This window comes from Monodelphis domestica, chromosome 2, assembly GCF_027887165.1.
Source record: "Monodelphis domestica isolate mMonDom1 chromosome 2, mMonDom1.pri, whole genome shotgun sequence".
NCBI classification, from domain to species: domain Eukaryota; kingdom Metazoa; phylum Chordata; class Mammalia; order Didelphimorphia; family Didelphidae; genus Monodelphis; species Monodelphis domestica.
Genome location: NC_077228.1, coordinates 527,442,638 through 527,467,978, shown reverse-complemented (window position 1 = coordinate 527,467,978; position 25,341 = coordinate 527,442,638). Strand labels below are relative to the sequence as shown.

General features: G+C 41.0%; 1 protein-coding gene across 1 annotated transcript; it reads right to left on the bottom strand.

The window, feature by feature from the left end:
- Positions 1-17,269: 17,269 nt before the first annotated feature.
- Positions 17,270-25,113, bottom strand: CRYGS (crystallin gamma S). Its single transcript, XM_001365985.4, has 3 exons — positions 24,585-25,113; positions 19,788-20,030; positions 17,270-17,632 (listed from the first exon to the last, which is right to left on the bottom strand). Exons 1-3 carry the CDS (start codon positions 24,723-24,725, stop codon positions 17,360-17,362), a joined length of 657 nt encoding a protein of 218 aa, XP_001366022.2. The 5' UTR covers positions 24,726-25,113; the 3' UTR covers positions 17,270-17,359.
- Positions 25,114-25,341: the final 228 nt, after the last annotated feature.

Sequence of the window (25,341 nt, the reverse complement as noted above, 5' to 3'; positions counted from 1 at the left end):
GGATGTCAGGTCTCTAAAGTAGATTCTATCACCCCAGAATCCACAGCTTCTGGGGAAAAACTAATCTCTTGGATGAGAAACCAACTTGAGACTTACCTCTGGGATTGGTGGGGTAACACTGTGGCTGCCTTGGGCTCCAAGATATCTCTCTTTTCTGTGACCCAGAGCTTCTGTTGCTTAAATAAGAGGTAGAAATAGAAACTGAGTCTTGACACTCCAATAAATCCAGAGGTGATAAATGCAATAAATACAGTAGAGGTAATAAAACAGTAATCAGATTAGACACATTCAGTTTTGTTTTCCCAGAAAAGATCAAGTTTAAATAGAGGTAAACAGAAGGAAGAAAGGCTATAAAAAGGGAGTTTGAGATCCAGATTATGCAATTACCTGTTCTGTGACCTCGTAAATGCCTTTTAAAAATGCCTTTATTAAGTAACAACTCGATGCAATGAAAGGGTTGATTAGATAAGCTAAAGTCTGATTTGGGGAACTTTGAGACAAGCAGAGCAGATAAGAAAGAGGCACAAGGAACTCTGGTAAGCCACAGGAATCTGGATGGAAGGATCAGGGGAGGCTGCATGGAAGAGGCTCTTTAGCTGGGTCTTGATGGACTGGGATTTCATTAGCCAAAGACTAGAGAAAGGGAGGTGAAAAAGATGACCCATATTTGGACAACAGTGAGTTGGTCCATTTAATAGAATTATGAAATAAAATTGTACCAACCTGAATTATTAAAGAAAACTATCAAAGTAGTCATAACAATAAAGGATCTTTCACTGCGTTAAGAAGATTACAACCTGGGGGGCCTCACATAGACCCAAACAAGGCAGATTTGGAGCAGTTATATAGTCTCCTAGCAACAGAGCCTGCAGAGGCTATTACACTGTCCACAGAAAAGGAGACTGGGAAGGGGATGCAGAGAGTGGTTGGCGGCCACCTGGTACCCTGGATCAGGGCCCCAGGGAGATCAGCAGGATAGTTAGCAACTATGTAGGACATTTTCTAGAGAGATATCAGTCAAGGTGTGCTTCTTGGAAATTTGCAGCACATAAGGGACAAGAAAGAAATGATGAAATAATGATAATAGATAGCACTCATATAACTCTAATGTATGCAAAGGGCTTTGCAAATATGATCTCATTTGTCCTTATGACAACCCTTTAGAGGTAGGTATTATTATTTCCTCATTGTATAGATGTAGAAACTGAGCTAGTGTCTTAAGAGGATTTGAATTCAGGTCTTCCTAGCTTGGAAGGGCAGCATTATATCCACTTGTGCCCCTGTCTAGCCACCTGTTAAGCTGAGATGGTCAAAATGCAATTGAATTTTTTAGCTGGCCAATGATCTAAGGGTTTGAGTGGCTCATGGCATATGAAAGGGTCAGAATAGAGAATGGATTTGCCCCCAGAACATGGATTTTTCCTTATCTTTTTCTGTCCATTCTTTTTTCATGAATCAGCAGGAATTTGAAAAAAAATACAACTGGAGAACCTTGACCCATTTGGTGATGGCTGAACAAATAACCATTATCTGGCTATCATCTAGCCAGCAGAGGTGTTGGATGGATAACCAAAGATTAGGGTGAGGTCACACTGGTAGAGAGTACTCAGCTTGGGATTTATTAGTGTTATTAAAGCAAAATTACTGTTCCCCCTTCTCTGACTGGGGGGATGGAAATCCTCACAGCCCCCGAAAGAGCAAAACTGGACAGGCTACTGCCCTTAGCTGCAGTCTCTGGCTGTCTGTTTAAGTGAAAAGTGAAGGAGTTGCCCTGGAGAGGGTATGTTTAGGACAATCCTATTGCGTATTCCTATATGAGTCTGCTCCTAATTCTGTCGTTTGTGAGCCCTCATTGGCCTGCTTCCCATGAATAATCAACTACTGGAATTAATTAGCTCTTAGAAGAGACATTTTATTCATATGACATAGAAATAAAGTCACAAAGTCTCTGTCCCTCCAATCTTCGTGGGGTGGTTCTTGTTCAGTCATTTTGATACTAAACAGGTGGAAACCTGTTTAGGGTTGTCTTGGCAAAGATACCGGAGTAGTTTGCCATTTCCTCCAATGACAACCAACCTTCACATCTCCTTCTCCAAAATTTCATTGCTTTCTGTTTTGTACACTATCAAGAATATAAGAACAAAGTGTTCAGCTGGAAAAAGCCCAAACATTTGAGAACTCGCGTTTTCCAGCCAGCAGGAATCAGAAGACAAGAGCAAATTATTCTTCTCTAAAGTCAACAGGCATTTGTCTCATTTCCTAAGTCCATTCCTGCTGATTATCTTGTTTCAAACTGGAGATTGGACAGCAGCCAATGTGCCAGGATCTAAGGCACTTGCTGGGTCATAATTCCTTGCCTACCTCTTAAATGTCTGCCAGCCCTCTCCTTCCTCACTAGATTCTCCACTCTGGGCCAGGCTCCAATACTATTGTTAGATTTTTTATGGTTGGGACTGAAATATTTAATTGGTGGTCACCAGGGATTTTATTTCTAAATCCCAAAATGAATTACTAAAGTCAAATGTAATTTATGGTAGTTCATTTACATTAGAGGGAAGATATTAAGAAAGAGAGAAAAGGGGAGAGAGAGAGGGAGAGAGAGCTCTGGCTTTCTCTGACCCAGGTAGCAATTCTAAGGCCCCAGTCAAGGGAAAGGAGTCTCAAGACAATGGGCCTTTCTCGGAGGTTCACACCTCCAGAAAGGCAAGGAAACTAAGTCAGCCTTTCACTCACCATAGTGACCATCTAAAAGGAAAGCAGCCTGAGGTCTCCTGTTCAGGTTTCTCCAGAATGAGTTCCACAGTCAAGTCCAAGGGTTTGTCTTCCAGTCTTTCCTCAAGTGTCTATCTTCTCTCCAGCTCTGAGTGACTGATCCTTCACTCCAAGCTGGGGTTACTCATTCTCTTCAGTCTTTATTTCCTCTATTTAAATATCTTTTTCTCTAGTGTCACCTCCCCTACCAATCACAGCAGATGCTCCTCTCCAGGACTGCCCACTCAATACATGAAATGGGTGTTAAAACTTATTTTGGTTAGATCACACCTTTTGTTAACACCTTTTGTGGTTAAAATGGGTAGATCTACTTTAAATACTGAGTTAACACTTTGGGGATTAAAATCTAAAAATAGCCCGGGATTACAATTTAATCTTCACAATAAAGGAAGTGGTAAATACCTTCATTGTTACAATCAGGAGATAGCCAAATCCAATCTTCACACGATTTTACTATGGACACCCTCCCTTCTCTAAACAATTTATAAAAGTGCATTGGAGAAGGGGAGTTCATGGGGAATTCCACTGTGTACATTGCTTTTGCCTAATCACTCTTCTTTCTTCTTTTTCTCTCAGTCAAGTTACCGAATCCCTCAATGCCCTAAATATTCCCTTGTTCTCAGATTCAGTTTTTTTAATGTTTTATTTATGCTTTTTTTAAAAAAAAAATCACCATTAGGGGGCAGCTGGGTAGCTCAGTGGATTAAGAGCCAGTCCTAGAGACGGGAGGTCCTAGGTTCAAATTTGGCCTCAGCCACTTCCTAGCTGTGTGACCTTGGGCAAGTCACTTAACCCCCATTGCCTAGCCCTTACCACTCTTCTGCCTTGGAGCCAATACACAGTATTGACTCCAAGACGGAAGGTAAGGGTTTTAAAAAAAATCACCATTATTTTGGAACCCCCAAAGATTCAGGTTTATTCTGGTTTCCACCAAGATGCCTCCCTGACAACAAGAAAATTAAACCAAACAAAGCAAACCAACATACTGTCCCTATCTGACAACAGATACATGATGCCACACCTCTAGTCCACCACTTTTCTACCAAGAGAGGGAAACATGATTTACCTTGAGTCCTCCTGTAGTGGAAAACCCTCAGCTCTCCCCTTGTAGGGACTCCCTTATGCTCTACGGACTGGCTGTGCAAGGCTGACACACTCAGAAGTTTTCTACAAACAGGATGACCAATACCAGTCCCCCTTTCCCTTACACCTGCTGAAATTCCAGAACAAAGCAAGTAGTTCCACTTCATAAGGCACTGGTACTACCCATGCTATGACCTGGCAAATCCATGGTGGATGGATGGTCCAGACTTAAAACTGTCTGTACCATACTAAGGACTATACATGCCTGGGAACCACAAACCCTTCTCCTCCCCCTTGCCTCCCCTTGAACAATGCTGCAACAGGATGCAGGGCTGCTCCCCTTTTTCATCCAATCATGTAACCCCCCCATATCTATATGTGACCAACTATGTGTGTCCAGTCATGTAACCTAAGTGTCTAAAACATTAAGAGCTCCTTTTCTCGGGCCCCAGTCCTGAGGAATGATCCTGTCTGGGACCACACATAATAAATTTCCTTCCTCCCCAGAATTCCACATCACTCCAAAGTAGGTCAAGTGACCTCATAACCATTGACTTTCATGGTCATTTTCCTCTTTGTTGTCATACTCACTGTACAAATTGTTCTCCTGGCTCAGTTTATTTCACTCTGCACCACTTTATAGAAGCTTTCCCCAACTCTCTGATGTTTTTTGTCCTTTTTTATGGGATAGCTATTTTCCTTCACATTTATCATTTATATAAACCTATTTATTCATCGATTTCCCAATTAACAACTACTCACTGTGTGTCTTTTTATTTGCTAAGTCAAAAAAGATTGCTCTGGATTTTTTCTATGTGTTCACTCCTTTTCTCTTTGACCACTTCAGACATATAACCTAGAGATTCTCTTTTACAAAAATTAAAATCTGGGACTTCTGGGTCAAGAAGGCTCCAAAGTAGAAGCAGAGCTCTTCTTCTCTCCACAAATCGAGACAGAGTGCCTCAAAATGACAAAATCTAAATCAAATGAGTGAAGGAGTTCAACAGTAGGGCACAGCACAGAAGGGGGCAAAGTTAGGACATTTCCATGCCAAAAGAGGGGCAAGATTTCCCCTACCAAGGGGTGAGCTCATTATCTCTCCCCCACTTCACCTACCTTTCCAGAGTCTGAGTGAGCACGGGACAAATTTCTAAGTTCTAGGAGGGAGGCTGGCTGAGATTAACACAGACTTACCCCTAAGAGAAACTAGACTCAGAACACTGGGAGACTGAGGGAGCATTGAGATAGGCTGCAAAGCTTGGGGAAATGGGGACAGCTCACAGCAAAACACCACAGAGAGCCAAAAAAAGTCTGTAGGTAAAAATCTCTCCAGCGCTCAAAACAAGACTTGCCTACACTCCATACCCACACCTCTGTGAGCCAATCTTTAAGTTCTTGGGGGCTGCACCTAGACTAAGAGCAGCTGGACATTGCTGAGGACTGGGAAAAAATATTCTCAGAGCAAAAACCTCACCAGAGCCCAATACAAAGATCACCCACATTCCTCACTTAGATATTTGACCATGAAGGAACAAGGCAATGGCCACCAACTCCCAGGAACTAAAATCCACAAACACACACACACAGACACACAGACACACAGACACAGACAGACAGACAGACAGACAGACACACACACACACACACACACACCAAGAAGAAAACTTTAAACTTTCATTATTTTTTGCAGAAAAAAAACCCAGACTAAAGAAGAGACAGCAGAAGATGAAAAAAAATTGAACACACCCAAACCTTCAGAAAAAAAAGGAAACTGGTCACAAGTTCTTGAAAACATTAAATCTGAGATTGTCAGAAAAATGGAAGAGATGTAGCAAGAAAAGTGGGAAATAGCTCAAAAAGAAAATAACAGTTTAAAAGACAGTTCAAAATTGAAGCCCAGAAATCAAATGAAATAATAAGCAAAAGACCAGTCTGAAGACCAGAAATTACCTGCTGGAAGCCATGAAAAGCAGGATAGATCAAACCAAAAAGGAAAATCAAAAGATCTTAGCTGAAAACCAGGCATTAAAAACTAGAATTCGGCAAGTAGAAGCCAATAATCTCACAAGACAGCAAGAATTAATAAAGCAAAGTCAAAAGACTGACAGATTAGAAGGCAACACAAAATATCTCTCTGAGAGGGTGGTTGACCTTGAAAATAGATCTCAGAGAGGCAATCTGAGAATCATAGGCCTACTTGAAACCCTGGAAACAAACAGAAACCTTGGCATAATACTACAAGAAATTGTCCAAGAAAACTGCCCTGAGGTTCTGCAACAAGAGGGCAAAATAGACATTGAAAGAGTCCATAGATCACTCGCTACACTAAATCCTCTAAAGACAACCCCCAGGAATGTAATTTCCAAATTCAAGAGCTTCCAAGCTAAGAAGAAAATATTACAAGAAGCCAGAGAGAGACAATTCAGATATCAAGGAGCACCAATCAGGATTACACAGGATCTGGCAGCCTCCACACTAAAACATCACAAGACATGGAATATGATATTCAGAAAGGCAAGAGAAAGGGGCTACAACCAAGGATCACCTCCTACCCATCAAAATGGACTATATACTTCCAGGAGAAAGTATGGGCATTCAACAAAATAGAAGACTTCCAAATATTTGTAAAGAAAAGACCAGAAATAAACAGAAAATTTGACATCAAGAGAAACATGAAAATGTAAATAAGAAAGATAGAGGTCATTCTTTTTTCTTTAAGGCCTCAATAAAGCTAAATTGTTTCTATTCCGATATGGGAAAATGTTATTTGTAACTGTCAAAAATTGTATTCAATATTATAGTAGTTAGAAGAATTAGCCATTGGTGAAGATTGGGGTACTAAATGGTTTAAAACCATATATTTAAAAAAAAAGAAGAAAGAAAGGGCAGTGGAGTGTGACCATGAAAATGCGGTTTTCAAGACTTTGAATTGCCAAAACTGTAAAGATAATTTTTAGTGTCTTGAGTTAAATCAAAAATAAGTGGTCACCATGGGAAAAATTCCCAAATATGAAATACCCAAGTCAGCTGGGTTTTATGGAGATTTTAATTAATACAAATAAAGGAATTAAGGAAAGGGAGAGAGAGAGAGTAAGAGGGAATAGTAGGAAAAGGCTAGGGCCTAGTCCATTCCCAAGTCAGTCTTTTACCACTCACCACAAGATTTTGTCCCAAGCAAAACTCCAATTCTTCACTGAAATCCTCAACTCCTTCAGAGAGCCTCCTCTGACTCCTGACCTCCAATTCAGCTTCTAAAGCTGAACTCCCTCCAGAGGCCTCAAGCTCCTTCCTTTTAAAGAAAAATTTCTCTTGTGTCACCTCCCCTAAATTTTCACATCTACCAATCACAGTCGACGTTTTTCCTAGGACTTCCCATTCTTAGTTTTCACCACTCTTTATTTCTCACTTTTTGTGGGTAGATTAGATCTTCTGAGTACTTCTCACCTCTTTGCTAAGCTTGCCCTTTGTAAGTTGCTTGACCTTTTAGAGATTAGTTTGACCTTCATAGGTACTTAGCATCCTTTTGTATTAGATCTAAAAACAAACCTAGCTTAAGTTCTTGGCCTCACTATAAGTATGGGTTGGGGACTTTTTTTCATTCTTTCGTCAGGAGTTTACAACTTTATCTTCCCCTAAGGCACTGTCTAAGTATGGGTGGAGTAATGTTAAAGTTCCCAATACATTCCTAATGAAGTACTTCCATTGTTTAAATGGGGAATAGCCTTAACCAAATGTTCCAGGTAGAGTCTGAGGAATTTTAAGATTCACAGGAGAGAAGACAACATCAAGAGAAATTTGAAGGAATAAGAAAATTATAATAATCTATACTAGACAAAAAGGCACAGGGGAGGGGGAGGGGAAAATACAATTAAAAGAAGGAGAGGAAGAGAGTACTAAAACCTTACTTTCATTGGAATCAATTCTGAGAGGGAAGAGCATCTAGATCTATTGGGGGTATTGAATTCTATCTTATCCTGTATGGAAGTTGAGAGGGGAAAATTAAAGGGGGAGATTTTAAAAAGGGGGAGGGAAAAGAGGGAGAAGGGAATTTAATATACCCTAAAAAAATAAAAAGAGAAGGGATGGAAAGTGAGCATGGGGATGTAAGCAATACTAGAGAGGGAGAGGATGTGGGGTAGCTTAAAAAGACCCCAAAAGAAAAATAAGAGCAGAATAAGAAAGGGGAAGAAAGTAAAGTAAAATAAAGGAGGGGATTAATGGGACTGATTAAAAATAGAACACTGGTGTAGAAGGAAATAGTGAAAGAGGAAATGGCATGACAAGGAGATAAAAATCAAAATGTTGGGGAATACATGGGTAGTAATCCTAACTTTGGATGTGAATGGGATAAACTCACCAACAAAGCAGAAACAAAAATCAGAGTGGATTAGAAACCAAAATCCTATCATATGTTGTTTACAAGAAACACACATGAGGCAGGTAGACACACAGAGATTAAGGGTGAAAGGCTGGAGCAAAATCTATTGGGCTTGAAATGAGAAAAAGAAGGCAGGAGTTGCAATCATGATACAGGACAAAGCCAAAGTAAAAATAGATCTGATCAAAAGAGAAAGGGAAGGTAATTACATCCTGATAAAAGGCAGTATAGACAATGAAGAAATATCAATATGAAACATGTCTGCACCAAATAGTATAGCATACAAATTTCTAAAGGAGAAATTAGAGGAGTTGAAGGAGGAAATAGATAGTAAAACTATACTAGTAGGAGACCTGAAATATATATATATATGTAGGGACAAAAAGAAATGCACCTTCTTTTCAGTAGCACATGATACATTCACAAAGATTGACCATGTACTAGGCATAAAAACATGGCAAAAAGTGCAAAAGAGCATAAATAATAAATGCAACCTTTGCAGATCATAATGTAATAAAAATAATAATAGTAAGGGTACATGGAGAGGCAAATAAAAAATTAATTGGAAATTAAATAATATGATTCTCCAAAATTGGTTAAAGAACAAATCATAGAAATAGTTAATAATTTCATTGAAGAAAATGACAATGACAAAACATCCTTTCAAAATCTATGGGATGCAGCCAAAGTAGTACTCAGAGGGAAATTCATATCCTTGAATTAATATGTTAACAAATTAGAGAGGGCAGAAGTCAAAGAATTGGGCATGCAAATTAAAAAACTAGAAAGTGAAGAAATTAAAAATCCCCAGATAAAAACTAAATTAGAGATCCTAAAAATTAAAGGAGAAATTAATAAAATTGAAAGTAAGAGAACTATTGAATTAATAAACAAGACTAGCAGCTGGTACTTTGAAAAAAACAAGTAAAATAGACAAAGTACTGGTCAACCTAATAAAAAAGGAAAAAGGAATACCAAATTGACAATATCCAAGATGAAAAGGGAGACCTCACCTCTAATGAAGAGGAAATCAAGGCAATCATTAAAAACAATTTTGTCCAATTCTATGATGATAAATATGACAATCTAGGTGATATGGATGAATATTTACAAAAATATAAATTACCTAGATTAATAGAAGAAATAGAATTCTTAAATAACCATGTATCAGAAAAAGAAATTGAACGAGCCATCAAAGAACTCTGTAAGAAAAAATCCCCAAGGCCTGATGGCTGCACAAGTAAATTCTACCAAACATTCAAAGAACAACTAATCCCAATACTATACAAATTATTTGACAGAATAAGCAAAAAAGGAGTTCTACTAAATTCCTTTTATGACACAAATATGGTACTGATTCCAAAGCCAGGTAGATCAAAAACAGAAAGAAAACTACAGACAAATATCCTTAATGAACATAGATGCAAAAAATTTTAAAATATTAGTAAAAATACTCCAGCTAGTTATCATGAGGGTTATTCATAATGATCAGGTAGGATTTATACCAGGAATGCAAGGATAGTTGAATATTAGGAAAACCATTGTGGAAAGGAAACAAGACTGACAGTTGGTGGGGGAAGGGGCAACTGGGAGTGGCAGTTGGATCTTGTGACTAGCACTTCCTTCCTGGTGTTGGAGAAGGGAGGAGCTTTTTCAGCCCAGTCTGGTGTGGTGTGCCTCATCTTCGTTCAGCTGGAAGATTCAGGACCAATCACTTTTTTTTTTAAACCCTTACCTTCCATCTTGGAGTCAATACCGTGTATTGGCTCCAAGGCAGAAGAGTGGTAAGGGCTAGGCAATGGGGGTCAAGTGACTTGCCCAGGGTCACACAGATGGGAAGTGTCTGAGGCCAGATTTTAACTTAGGACCTACCATCTCTAGGCCCAGCTCTAAATCCACTGAGCTATCCAGCTGCCACCAGGCCCAATCACTGCTGAAGGTCAGAACTGTTCTTGTTTGCTTTCTGTCTACTGCTAAGATTCTGAATTAGACAAAGCGAGGACTGATATAGAGAAGACAGGAGTGGGAGAAACCCTCTGCCAGCCTCTGGGGCTGAGCCTCAGCTCTGAAGCTGAGGAAGAACTCCAATCCCAACTGGTTATTAAACTTTATATTATTTGAATTCGCAGTCAGATAAGTGAACTATCTTTTCTGGGCATAGAGGGAGCTGAACATCAGTTCAGTCATTCAATGACAAACAGTCCTTATCGGACCCCTGCTGCTTCCTCTCGGCCGGGGGCATCTCTCTCCTTTGCTTCACCAGGAGCAATATCCCCTCTATTGCCTCAACTCCTCCATACCCTGCTACAGACCTCCCTTTATCCCCATTTTTCCAATCCCCCATCCTTTCCTAATAAATATTACACCATTCACATAATTGACCATCTCAACAAGGAAACCAACAAAAACCTCATGATTATCTCAATAGATGCAGAAAAAGCCTTTGACAAAATACAACACTCATTTCTATTGAAAACACTAGAAAGCATAGGAATAGATTGGCCTTTTCTAAAAATAATAAACAGTATATATCTAAAACCATCAGCAAGCATCATCTGCAATGGGGATAAATTAGAAGCATTCCCAATAAGATCAGGAGTGAAACAAGGATGCCCATTATCACCTTTATTATTTAACATTGTACTAGAAACACTAGCCATAACAATTAGAGAAGAAAAATTAATTGAAAGTATTAAAATAGGGATATTAAAATGAGGAGACCAAGCTATCACTCTTTGCAGATGATATGATGGTCTACTTAAAGAATCTTAGAGAATCAACTAAAAAGCTAGTGGAAATAATCAACAACTTTAGCAAAGTTGCAGGATACAAAATAAACCCACATAAATCATCAGCATTTCTATATACTTCCAACTCTTCCTAGCAGCAAGAGTTAGAAAGAGAAATTCCATTTAAAATCACCCTAGACAATATAAAAATCTCAGGAATCTATCTGCCAAGACAAACACAGGAATTGTATGAACACAACTACAAAACACTCTTCATACAATTAAAACTAGATCTAAATAATTGGAAAAACATTAAATGTTCATGAGTAGGATAAGGTAACATAATAAAAATGACAATCCTACCCAAACTAATTTACTTATTTAGTTCCATACCCATTGAACTACCAAAAAACTTTTTTACTGAATTAGAAAAAAACATAACAAAGTTCATTTGGAAGGACAAAAGATCAAGGATATCCAGGGGAATAATGAAAAAACATGTGATGAAGGTGACCTAGCAGTCCCAGATCTCAAACTATAATATAAAGCAGCAATCATCAAAACAATATGGTACTGACTAAGAGACAGAAAGGAGGATCGATGGAATAGACTTGGGTAAGTGACCTCAGCAAGACAGTCTATGAATAACCCAAAGATCCCAGCTTTGGGGACAAATATCCACTATTTGACAAAAACTGCTCAGAAAATTGGAAAATAGTATGAGAGAGATTAGGTTTAGATCAACATCTCAAACCCTACACCAAGATAAAATCAGAATGGGTAAATGGCTTGAACATAAAGAAGGAAACTATAAGTAAATTTGGTGTACACAGAATAGTATACTTGTCAGATCTTTGGGAAAGGAAAGGTTTTAAGACCAAGCAAGAGTCAGAAAAAATTACAAAATGCAAAATAAATAATTTTGATTACATTAAATTAAAAAGGTTTTTTACAAACAAAACCAATGCAATCAAAATTAGAAGGGAAGCAACAAATTGGGAAACAATCTTCTTGGCAAAAACCTCTGAAAAAGGTCTAATTCCTCAAATTTATAAAGAGCTAAATCAATTGTACAAAAAATCAATGATGGAATGATGGTGATGGAATACTATTGTGCTAAAAGGAGTAATAAACTGGAGGAATTCCATTTGAACTGGAAGGACCTCTGGGAATTGATGCAGAGTGAAAGGAGCAGAACCAGGAGAACATTGTACACAGAGATGGATACATTGTGGTAAAATAGAATATAATGAACTACTCTACTAGGAGCAATGCAGTGATTCAGAACTATTTGGAGGAGCATATGAGAAAGAACACTATCCATATCCAGAGGAAGAACTTTGGGTAAAGAAACAGAGAAGAAAAACAACTGCTTAATCACATGGGTCAATGGGGATTTCTCTGGGGATATAGACTCTAAGCAATCACCCTAGTGAAAATATTAACAGTATGGAACTAGGTCTTGATCAATGACACATGTTAAACCCAGTGGAATTGAGCATCAGATATGGGAGAGGATGGGGAAAGGGATGGAAAGAACCTGAGTTTTATAATCATGGAAAAATATTCTAAATCATGTAATTAAATAAAATTAAAAAAAAAATTTAAATCTGGCCTCAGATACTTCCTAGCTGTGTGACCCTGGGCAAGTCACTTAATCCTCATTGCCTAGCCCTTACCATTCTTCTGCCTTAGAACCAATATACAGTATTGATTCCCAAATGGAAGGTAAGGGTTTTTAGAAAATTAAGTATGTTTTTATATAGTTGAGTGGGATCAAATCACTACATCTAACCTCATTGTTAGTGTTGTTCACTTGTTTCAGTCTTATCTACTCTTCGTGATCACACTGAAATTTTTCTTTGGAAAGATACTACAGTGGGTTGCCATTTCCTTCTCTGGTTCATTTTACAGATGGGGAAACTGAAGCAGGGTGAATTGACTTGCCTAGGGTCACATAGCTACTAAGAATATGAAGATAAATTTGAATTCAGGTCTTCCTGGCTCCAAATCTGGCTGTTAATCCTAACAAAATTTTCAAGTGAGAACATTCCTCTACTGTTAATCAGGTGTGAACAAGATCTGAATACCTCTAGAGCCTGGAGGACTGTACTTTTCAGATTGGCCACATCCTCTGGGGGCTGTTCCAAGCCAAGTTAGAATTAGAAGGCCAAGCTTCTGAACTGCTTGACTACAGGGGTTGAGGGGATATGACTGAGGAGAGACTCTAAATGAACACTCTAATGCAAATACCAACAACATGGAAATGGGTTCGAATCAAGAATACATGTGATAACCAGTGGAATCGTGTGTCGGCTTTGGGAGAGGGAAAGGTGGTGGGAGAGGGGTCGGGGAGGAAAAGAAAATGATCTTTGTTTCCAGTGAATAATGTTTGGAAATGACCAAATAAAATAAGGTTTAAAATTAAAAAAAAAAAAAGAAGTCCAAGCTTCTGAAGGGAGAGAGGAAAGAGAATGACCACTGACATGTGATCACTTCAGATGGAGGAGAAAAGCAGCTCAGGCTCTGTCTTCCTCTTCTCATTCTTCAAGTTAGCCAGAGGAGGACCTTAGAATTTAGAATTTCTCATCTTGCCATCAGAGTCCTAACAGCATCCCTGAACTATTCAGTGCCAATGTTTACATCAGAAAAATCTCTATAGCTCTACGAAGATCACAGGAGACAAACTACCCCATACCTAAGAGGGATGTCTTGAGAACTCAGCCCAAGAACTCGAGAGATACCCCCTTGCCTCAGCGTGTTATTTAAACCTCAACCCATTTTCTCACCAAGGTTATCCTCTGTATCCCAGGCTACCACCCATCATCCTGACTTAGCACTGGACTTCAATGATTCTGGAAGAGAGAGGGAGGTTGACAACTTTGTGAACGCTGCCTCACTTAAATCCAATTCTCGCCCAAGTCAAGCTGCCACCTCATGCTGTCATGAATCTTCTTTGAAAGTTAAGCACGTACAATAACAGCCCACATGCCTCTTGATTCTTTCTGTACTGGTAAGAAAGCATTTGTTTCTTTTTTTATCAGTTCCTCCTATTACAACACACTGTCTAAAAGACTTAGAATCTAGCTAACTCATTGACATCAACTGATAACCATGGTGGGAAGTGTATTGGTGAAGCTTATGACTCAGTGTTAGAAAGATGATCTCCAATGCCTCAGGGCTTCCTTTGGACTCTGAAGGGACCCAAAAGAGGCCAGCTTGCCAGAGTATGTAGGGTTTGGGAGAGTAGCTTCAGAACCCAAACTACAAGGATATCGACTTTTAATAAACATTTTCTTATGTTTTTTACATGTGATGCTCATGAATATTTTATGAAAATTAGTGTTGATAGGAAGAAAAGTTTCAAAATATGTACAAAAATAGTCAGAGTAGCATTGTGTGTAATAGCAAAAAGTTGGAATTTAAGTATTTACCCAAGAATTGGGAGTGGAAGAACAATAAACCACCCCCAATAATGATAATAACCAGTATTTATATAGTACTTTAGGGTTTGAAAAGTACTTTTGAAACATCTCCATTTGATCCTTAAACAATCTGGGAGATAAAGGTTATTTATTATTATAGGCAACTGAGTGACTCAGTGGATATGGCCTCAGACAGTTAATAGCCGTGTGACCTTGGGTAAGTCACTCAACCTCTCTTTGCCTTAATCCCCTGGAGAGGTAAATGGCAAACCACTTCACTTTGCCCCAAAAATCTATGTTTGGGGATTTTGATTTTGTAAAATTATTCACTTACAAAAATGAATACTATGGAAAAATGGTTTGTTGGTAATATACGGATAATGAATTTCTTGCCAGTTCCAGGAGTGGGGAGGGAAGAAAGGAGGGATGCAGTCTGGATCATATAATTGTGGGAAACTTATGTGGAAATTTGTTATTAAAATTTTTTAAGAATTTTTTTAAATCCCATGAATCGTATCAGTGTGCTATAGTCCACAGAGTCACAAAGAGTTGGATACAACTAAACAACCACCGGAGGATGTTATCATCTTTATTTTAGAGATGAGGAAACCGAGGCAAAGAGATTAAGTGACTTGTTCCGAGTTACACAGCTAGTAAGTGTCTGAGGCTGGATTGAAGTCTTCTGCCTTGTGCCTCATCATCAAAGTCCTGCTGGAGATGTCAAAAGTGGAAATAGGACATCTTGGGGTTGTTTTAGGAGACTTTTAGCCCTTTGCTATTTCCCTCTGTTGTCCAATGTTGGGTGGTAGTGACATCTTCACAGACCTGTAACTTGTGACTAAGGACTGGGGGGCTGTGGGGGGCACAGTTTGGTCCACTCATTGCCAAAGCCTTTTGCCTTTTAATTACAAGCCAGCAGAGTGGGGAGAAGGTTCGCCAGCCTGTTGCCCTGTGCCTACTCCATTGCTCTGTGACCATAAGCCAGTAGAAAGGAGAAGTTTCACCACCAATGAGAAATTATATTTGTGCTGTACTATCTGAACTGTTTGAGATTTAAGAGTTCTGAAACTTGAATTCTGAAGCAAGGAGGGTCCTTAGATTGAGAAAAGTTTGGGGTCCTAGTTGTTGAAGGGGGCCGGGTCATTTTACTAAATGGCTATTGGTGAGAGGCAGTTAGGTGGCTCAATAGATTGAGGGCCAAACAAGGGAGGTCCCAGCCTCAGACATTCCCTAGCTATGTGACTGTGGGCAAGTCACTTAACCCTCATTGCCTAGCCCTTGCTACTCTTCTGCTTTGGGACTGTCAACATAGAATCTAGAAACCCCAAACTTGTAGCCTAGTAAGATCTGGTGAACCCCAAGTTTTAGGACTAGAGTATATGTTGGAGACCCCAAAGTTTGTCCTTATTCCCCGTTCCCGTGAGAATCCACCTGAAGAGGATCTCAGGCTAAAAGTTTCAGGCTGAATAGTGGACCCCAAGGTAAAGACAATCCCCATCAGGTAGGGCCAAGCCCAAGCTAAGTGACTCTTTAGTGTCACTCTCATAAGCTAAAGGTCCCAAGTTCAATCCTTGAAAGGAGGGTATAAAGGAGGCTGTGATACAGTGGGAGAAGCTTCTGGAGACAAAAAGAGTCTCTTGTCTTGGGCTTGGCCTCACCTAACTGGGATTGTCTTTACCTTGGGGTCCATTATTCAGTCTGAAACTGTTAGCCTGAGATCCTCTTCAGGGTGGATTCTCACGGGAATGGGGAATAAGGACAAACTTTGGGGTCTCCAACATACACTCTAGTCCTAAAACTTGGGGTTCATCAGATCTTAGTAGGCTACACGTTTGGGGTTTCTAGATTCCATGTTGACAGAACCATGCGCAGTATTGATTCCAAGATGGAAGGTGAGAGTTTTAAGATAAATCAATCAATAGCTATTGGCTTGGAGCTCTGCCTCACTTGTTTTATTGCAGATCAGATAAATTTCTGGCATTATAGAGGGGCAAAGGAGCACTGTCTGGTCACTCTCTTTTGTCTGAGCACTGAGTTAGATGGACATTACCCCAACTCATTTAGGTGTGGAACAATCTTTGAACCTGCAATGAATCTATTGATTAGAGTCTTGTTTGGGGGGATACAGAATATCTTTGGGATAAAGAAGAGTCAGGAAAATGGCAGGGTGTGGAACAAAGACAGCCAACTAAGCCTTTCTTCCTGTCCTAAAACAGCCCCACATTTTATTCCCTAGAAACGTATCATATTATAGGATCGTAGATTTAGAATTAGAAGAGATGCCTTAAAATCATTGAGTTTAACCCCTTCATTTTACAATTGAGCACATGGAGGCTAGAGATTTAGAAGACTTATTTAATAAGGCACGAGTAGATCTAATACCCGGACCAAGGTGGCCTCTGGCTTGTACCTTTCCCAGATGGGTGCCTTATCTCACCCTACTTGGGAGACCAATGGCTTGGAAGGCAGAAGACCCCTTGATAATCATAAGGAACTTAAGCCCAGCCTCTGACCCACATTGACTGCGATCAGGCCTAAATCATCAAACCTTTCATTGTCCCAGGCATCGCTCTAAGAGAATACGCTATAGACGAGGGGATGGTGTGCACTGGTACAAAGAGTTGCCGCATGGGGTGTTTGACCTGGCAATGAAAGCCAAAGCCTACATGAAAAGAAAACTCCTATTTAGTGTTTTAGAAAGACAAAAAAAAATCCTTAACCAAAATGTACTTGCAGGCTACGACCTGGGGTGAGAGAGCAGGGTTCTACAGAGGTGGTGAACCTGGAAAAATGGGTGGCCAACGTCCTCATGCCAAGGAGGGTGGCACCAAAGTCTCAGGATCGAGGACCATTTTGTGAAACTCACTGCAGGCCAGCGAAGTGTGCTTATGAATTGCTTTATTTACAGTTGGGGTTTTGCCCAACAAACCAAAGGCAACCAGCCTCAGATCCAAACCCACCAGCGCCTTCCATCACTCCATGATACGGCGGAATGATTGAACAGCTGTGCATGGGGAGCCCCAGTCCACGGGCTTCCGGTACTCCTTCTTGTCCAAGAAGTACTGCCTGCCATGATAATTGGGCTGCTCGTAGAAGACCCAGACCCCATCCAGGACCTTACAGGACTGGATCTCACGGATGTGGAATTGTTCCATGACGGAAGGGCAGTCCTCAGTGGTCTCATACATCTGGCCATTGAAGTCTCCTCTCTCAAAGATCTGAAGCTTATACTGGCCTCCACTCATCTAGAAGACAGAGGCAACAATGAGAACAGGCCATTAGGGAAACCCTCGTGCACCAAATCCAAAGAGCAACAGGGGTCAGTGACTACCATGATGAAGCTAGGTATAGGGTCCTGGGTTCAAATGTGGCCTCCAATATTTCTTGGACAAGTCATTTCATTCCTGTTGCCTAGTCTTACTACTCTTCTGCTTTGTAACCAACACATAGTGTTGATTCTAAGGCCCAAAGATGAGGATTTTAGAGAAAAACATTTTAAAAAGAAGCAACTGGATAAACCACTGAATTCTGATCCCTAAGCCTCACTGACTACAGAGTTGACATCAAAAAAGTGATAATATAAGGATAATTATTTTTATAAAGACCAAGTTTGGGTAGAAGAGATCTGAGAATGAATCTCCTTCCTGCTTTTGCAGAGGTGGAACCCTGGATATAATATTAGACTTGATTGAGGGATTGGTTGATTTTACCCAATTTCCTTTTTTTCTATTTCTTTTTAATTACAGATGGTACACAGTGGAATTGGGCATTGGCTATGAGAGGGGGTGGGAGGAGGGGAGGGAAAGAACATGAATCATGTAACCATGGAAAAAAATTCTTAATCATTAAAAAAAGAAAAAAAAATCTAGATGGTACAGTGGCTGGAGTATTGGACTCTGGAGTCAGGAAAACCTGAGTTCCAATCCTGTCTCAGAAATTGACTAGTTGTGTGACAATGAGCAAGCTGCTTGATATTTCTTGGGCTCAGTTTCCTCATCTGTAAAATGGACATAATAGTAGCATTTATTCCACCCCCACCATGGTTATTGTGAGGATTAATAAGATAACATGTTCACAAACATCAAATGTTAGCTATCACCACCATCATCATCATCATTCCTTGATGTAAGAGATGCATCTTTGGGTAGGAGAAGGGATAGGATATATCGGGAAATATAAATGCTATTTAAAAACTATCCATACATATCAAGAAAAAACTTAATGACTCAGCACATTTGGCGCCCCAAAAGGACAATGGAATTGCTAGTGAATGAGAACTTGGAACTCAGATTTAGGCCCAGAAGAGAGAGCACCATGCGCCCAAGTATAAAATGGCCCCACAAGTTTATTCAATTTAAGGCAATAAATACTTGTTGGGCTTCCACTCTGGGTAAAATACTGTGTCAGGTGCTGAGGATGACAAAGACAAACCATGAAATATTCCCTCCCCTTACAGAGCTTGCTTTCTCCTGGGGGATGTACAGTGGGTTTACTAGAATGGATAAAGCATATAGAAAGTAATCTAGAATCAGTTCTAGAGGAAGACAAGCTAATGACTGGACAAACCCAGAAGGGCTTTGGGTAGAAGTTGGGACCAGAGCTGTGCTTAGAGAAGACTTCAGGATTCCTTCTCCAAGGCAGAAGGGAAGAAGGAGAACATTCCAAAAATGCTGGTCCACTTGGGCAAAGGCATAGAATTTTGATTATGTGATTATGTGACTGCACTTAAGAAAAGAGGACAGTTAGGTGGTACAATGGAGAGAGCCCCAGGTCTGGTGTTAGAAAGACTCACCTTCCCGAGTTCAAATCTGGCCTTGGACATTCACTAGCTGTATGACCCTGGGCAAGTCCCTTCACTCTGCCTCAGTTTCCTCATCTGTCAAATGAGCTAGTGAAGGAAATGGCCAACCACTTCAATATCTCTACCAAGAAAATCCCAGATGGGGTCATAAAGAGCGGGACACAATAACAACAAACTAAGAAAAGACAACCCCCAACTCTAACTTGGAGAGTCCAAAAGAAGGCTTAGAGAATGAGGAACTCTAATCAAGCACAGTTTCAAAGGACTCATGATGGAAAAGGCCGTCCACCTCCAGAAGGAAAGCTGATGGACTCAGCGTGCAGAACAAAGTATATTTTTATTCTCTTTCTATCCTTTTCCTTCTTTTGTTCCTTCCAGAACATGACAATTTGTTTTGTTTGATTTCCAAGTTGTAATGGGGATTGTTTCTATTTCTTCCCTTCTCATTAGATAAGGGAGAGGGTGAAAGGAAGGAGAAACTCTGGAGTTGAAAATGAGATAAAATTGAATTTTTTTTAAAAGGACCAGAAGGAAAACATCTTCTCCTCAAGTCTCTTTTCCAGAATATCCCAGAGAATTGGGGAGATCTGCAGACTCACCAGATGAATGACCTTGCAGGAGCTGAGCCGATCATTGAGCCCCCGCCAGTGGTGATAATCAGGGTATTCGCCCTGAGTTAAGACGTACATGTTCCCTGAAAAGTTAGGCCTCTCATATACCACCCAGGCCCCGCTGGTCACTCGGATGGAGTTGCAGCAACTCAGATAGGTGTGGAAGTCGACACAGTCGCTGTCACACTCATAGTAGTGACCTTGGAAATTCTTGTCATCGTAGAAAGTTATCTGAAACACAAGGCCCGCCGGGCCAAGAAGTGAGGGCTGGGGCTTTCTTTGCTCCATGACAACCCCGATGAGTAGTACAGACATCCTCTTTCATCTCATATTTCTGCCTTTTCCCTAAAAGTCAGCGAGGTAGCCCAATGGGTAGACAGAGACGGGGAGTAGAGATCTGGCAAACAAACCCTCCCCCAAGAGACTTACTAATGATGTGGAGCATAAAAAGGTCATATTCCTCCCACCTCCACCAAGGAAATTACATTTTACTGGAGAGAGCTTTTTTTAAACCCTTGTCTTGTGTGTTTTAGGTCATTGATGTGTATTGATTCCAAGGAAGAAGAGCGGTTGAGGACTAGGCAGTGTTGGTTAAGTGGCTTGTTTAGGGTCGCACAGTGTTCTACCATGGATTGCCCATTGGGAACCCACTCAATCCTTTGGAGGCCCATCTCTAACACTCCATGCCTTTTTCATCTCCATGTGGCTTTGGATGCATCCCAGGTATGGGGGGCCCATTTGGCATGAAATATCTGATGTTCTGTCTACCTGATTGGCTCACTTTTCTTTTCAGACTTGTCCTTGATTATGAGTTTTGTGTTGCGTGCGCCATTATGCTATCTACATCATAGCCCAGCAAGGCCTTCCCTGGGTCTGGTCATTGCCCCTGGGGTTGGCTGCTTAAACACTGACCAGCGTTTACTGGATGCCCACTACATGCACTACTCTGTATCCAGGTGGTAGGAATACATAGTTGAATCATGGATCTAAAGCCTGGAAGGGATCTCACTGGTCATCCAGGCCGAATTGCCACTAATTTTCCAAGAGAGGAAATTGAGCCTCAGAGAGGCCACAGCAAGGAACCTCAGAAGCAACAGGGTCTAAATCCTTTATTTTATGGGGAGGAAAATGAAGCCCAGAGAGGTCATGGATAGGGGTGCACTGGTAAATATTTAACAATCAGCTCTCTAAAAAACAAAAATGTACCCAGGATACTTTTAAGTTTAGTGGGCATTAATAACATTTTCTCCATAACTTCCTTTAGTCTAGACAGTCAACCAAATTATAAATCAAGCCCTGATATTGACTTTTAAAAATTATTATTAAAAATCCTTAACTTTCATCTTAGAATCAATTTTGTGTGTCGGTTCCAAGGCAGAAGAATGTAAGGGTGAGGCAGTGGGGGTAAAGTGACTTGCTCAGGGTCACACAGCTAGGATGTATTTGAGGTCAAATTTGAACCCAGAACTGCCTGGCTCTCTATCCATTGAGCCACCGCAGCTGCCTTCTGATACTGCCCTTATCTGAGGTATAAATACTGACAGTGAATATTTAACAGTTGGCTCTTGGGGGTCTGCCTGAGCTGACTCCAGCACTCCTTTGGTCATGGTTCATAGGTATAAAGCAGAAAGGGACCTTAGAAGCTTCTCATTTTTAGATAAAGGACCTGAGATACAGGGAAGCTAAGTGAAACAGTAGTAAATGTCAGATAAAGGATTTGAATCCAGGACCTCTGACTCCTGGGTCAGTGTTTTTTACCTTATACCACCTTTAAAGGATGTATAAAAGGAAAGGGTATAAGTATTTATTAAGCACCTACTCTTTTTTTTTATTATTTATTTATTTATTTATTATTTATTAAGCACACACAGTGCCAGGCACTGTGCCCTTTACAAGCTCTTTCCAAATATCATCTCATTTGGTCCTCACAACAACCCTGTGAGGTAGACACTTTTATCATCCCCATTTTACAGATGAGACATTTGAAGCAGACAGAGGTTAATTGACTCACTCAAGGTCACTCAGCTAGCATATATATATATATATATATATATATATATTGAACTCAGGTCTCCCTGACTCTAGAGCTTGATCCACTTCACAATCTAGCTGCCTCTAACAAACATTGAGTTTCTATGTGTGTGTGTGTGTGTGTGTGGGGGGCAGCTGGGTGGCTCAATGGATAGAGAGCCAGACCTGGAGACAGAGGTTCAAATCTGGCCTCAGATACTTCCTAGCTGTGTGACCCTGGGCAAGTCACCTAATCCCCATGGCTTCCTTCTTTACCACTCTTCAGCCAATATACAGTATTAATTCTGAGGCAAAAGATAAAAGTTAAAAAAAAGGTTACTATGTCAAGCATTGAAAAGGGGTAAAAGGAGAGTAATGGGTCAAGGATGATACCCTGGTTGTGCGTCTGGATGACTGAGAGAATGGTGTGTCCTTGGCAGTAAGAAGGGTGTTTGGGAGAGGGGAAGGTCTTGGGAGGAGGCAATGAGTTCTAGTTGAGCTGAAGATGTCAATAGGACATCCAGTTGGAGGTATCCAATAGGAAATTGGAGATGGGAGACCAGGAGGCCAAGAGAGAGGTTAGGGCTGGATAAATAGATCTGAGAATCACCTGCATGGAGACAATGTTGTTTCCTTTGGAACTGATGAGATCACGAAGGGAAGAAGAAGAGAAGAGGGACCAGGACAGAGTTGAAAAAACAATATGGCACCAGGAGAAATAAGCTAGATTTGAAGTCTGAGCATCTGGCTTTGGGGAGAACTTTTATAGAGAAAGAATAAGCATATTTCTATTGCCCCCAAGGGGATACGAGTCTAAGTTAGTCCCCTCTTGGGCCCTCAGTTCCCTGATCTGTAAGAAAAATCCTGGCTTTGGCTTAGACTGTTCATTTCCATTTCAAATGCTCTCCTGCCATCTCATGGTAGACTTTGCTTCATTTAAAGCAAGGACACTTGTCGATTCATAATTGGCTTATTGTCCACTGGGGACAAATCTAGGCTCAGGGACTCCCAAATGCCAGGAAAGGGACTGGGGAGACCAGAGTAGAAAATATGGGGGGAAGACTATGGGGTCAAAGCAGAAAGAAAATGAGAAAAGACTCACTATAAGGGACACTTTATTTTTAATTGATATAAAGCACTAGGCTTGAAAGAGGCTACACGAAGGACTAGATTTGGGGTCATGGTCTTGGGTTCAAATCCTTGCTTGAACACTTACTGTCTGAGATTGAACAAATCATTTTACCTCTCTGACCTTGGTTTCCCCATCTCTATTTTTTTAAACCCTTAACTTCCGTCTTGGAATCAATACTCTGTATTAGTTCCAAGGTAGAAGAGTGGTCAGGGCTAGGCAATGGGGGTTATGACTTGCCCAGGGTCACACCTCTAGGAAGTGTCTGAGGTCAGATTTGAACCCAGGACCTCCTGTCTCTAGGCCTAGCTCTCCATCCACTGAGCCACCCAGCTGCCCCCTATCATCTGTATTTTTGTAACAAGAATTGGCTTTCTGGATGGGGAGGGGATACACATTTGAAAATAAAGATGTTAACATGAAAGATATCTATAAAATGAGATTTTAAAGGAAAAGTAAGGAGGAGATCCACCTTCCATCTCTCTGGAGCTCTACCTTAGTCCCGGGAAGGACCTTTGCTACCATAAAAGCCAATGACCCCCAATTCTCTCGGGGTGAGGTTCATGCAGGGTGAGGGCACTTTTACAGCATTTATGCTCTCTTCTCCCTTCACTGTCCCTAAGTTCCATCTCAGGGGATTCCTTTCATGTTACAGATGGCCACGCCCAAGTCGCTTGCCCTTTGCCACCCACCAATTCAACAATTCTGATGGGCCATTGATCCACAGAGCACACTGCCAGCCATCTAAGTCACAGTGTGGAGCAGGGGGAAGAGCATGGAGTCTACAGCCAGAGGACTCCCATCAAAACCGGATTCTCGCCTCAAAGAAACTGACTCTCCCTTAGACTCACCTGGAGTTTCTCACCTGGAAAAATGCCAGGGATGGCAAACTAGATGGTCCCTACAGTCCCTACAGCTCAGAATTGATGCTCTTATGAAGCCCTTTTACCGCCCCGTGACTCAGTTTCCTCTTTTTTCAAATGACTCCAAATCTAAGTCTTCAAGTCTAGGATTCTTCAGTTCTGAAGACCTCACATTCCTTGCCTATAAATCGAGGAGGTTCCACCACATTCTCCTGAAGGCTCCTTAGTATACTTCAAAAATAGCACTTCTTTCAGTCAGTCTACTTCTTAAGTGAGCACAGGAGGGAGAGGGCAGGGCAAGAATACCGGGGTATCTGACCAAAGGCATCTGCCTGACCAGTGTCTCTTTGCCCAATCTGATCATCCTTCTGGAAAGTTAATGGTTGCAGTCAAGAAGTCATTCATAGAATATTATTCCAAATTTCCTAGTCCGTCTACATTTTACCTCGCTTATTTTCTCCCCTAAAGACACACCCAAGTATGGAAGGATACCCTAATTGGGATGCCCAAGCCAGGCCCAGAAAAAGAAAGAGGGGACAGAAATAATGGCCATTCATGTCTTTTCTGCATATTTAACAAGATTAAGAAGTAAGGCAGGCAGGGAACGAAATCAACCTGAACTATACTGTTCTCACCCTCAAGAATCAATCATGCCAGTTCAAGTGGCGAAGAGAACAAGGGCGAACAAACTGGAGTAGTCACTAGAGTCAGAATCTGTCCATCTGGAGGCCACTGTGGAAGGGAGGCAGGTGAGTCGAAGGTCAGGCATGCCCAGTGACTTACCTTGGCTACACTTTTAGACATGCTTGTGGCCCAGGTTGATTTTCCCCAGCCCGGACAGAAATCAGAAACAGCTCCAGTCAGACAGGGCCACCGAAATGTTTTATACTGGTCTGGATTCAAACCAAACTTTCGCTTGGTCATCAGAATGGGATGCAAATATCGAGTCAGTTGTTTGGAGGCTACCGATGCTTTCCAGAAAAACGAATGGGATTATGAAATAAAGCAAGGCTTCAGTACCCCCTTTATTGCTTACTAAGACCTGTTGCATTATGGGCTGTGCTGAATCAGGGCACCCAAAGCCACCCCCCAAAATGAAAATAAAAAAAACAGAGATCCCTCTTGGGATTGGAGGTGGGTCATAGGAACTTCCACTTGGAGCTGCAAGAAACTTCTGTCATTTTGGCCACCCCCTCATTTTAGAAATGGGGAAATTGAGGTCCAGATTAAATGGCGCCAGGGCCAAAGCTCTTGCCATTCTGCCAAACTGCCTCTCTCCTGAGGAAGACTTGTTGCACCCCTATAATGACAAGTCACCCTGGATTTTCAGATAATATATGAGCACAAGACCTAGCAGGGTCCTTCGAAGACTTCTCACAAGGCTCCAGGACCATAAGGATGCCTTTCATTTAAGGACCGAGGCTAAATAACTCCAAAGATACTCATTAATGGGGTGATCAAGGGGTAGCTTGGGCACCACAGAAAGCCTCAAAGACCTTTGGCTAAGTTAAAGAGGGACAAAATCAAGGATCTGGGCAAT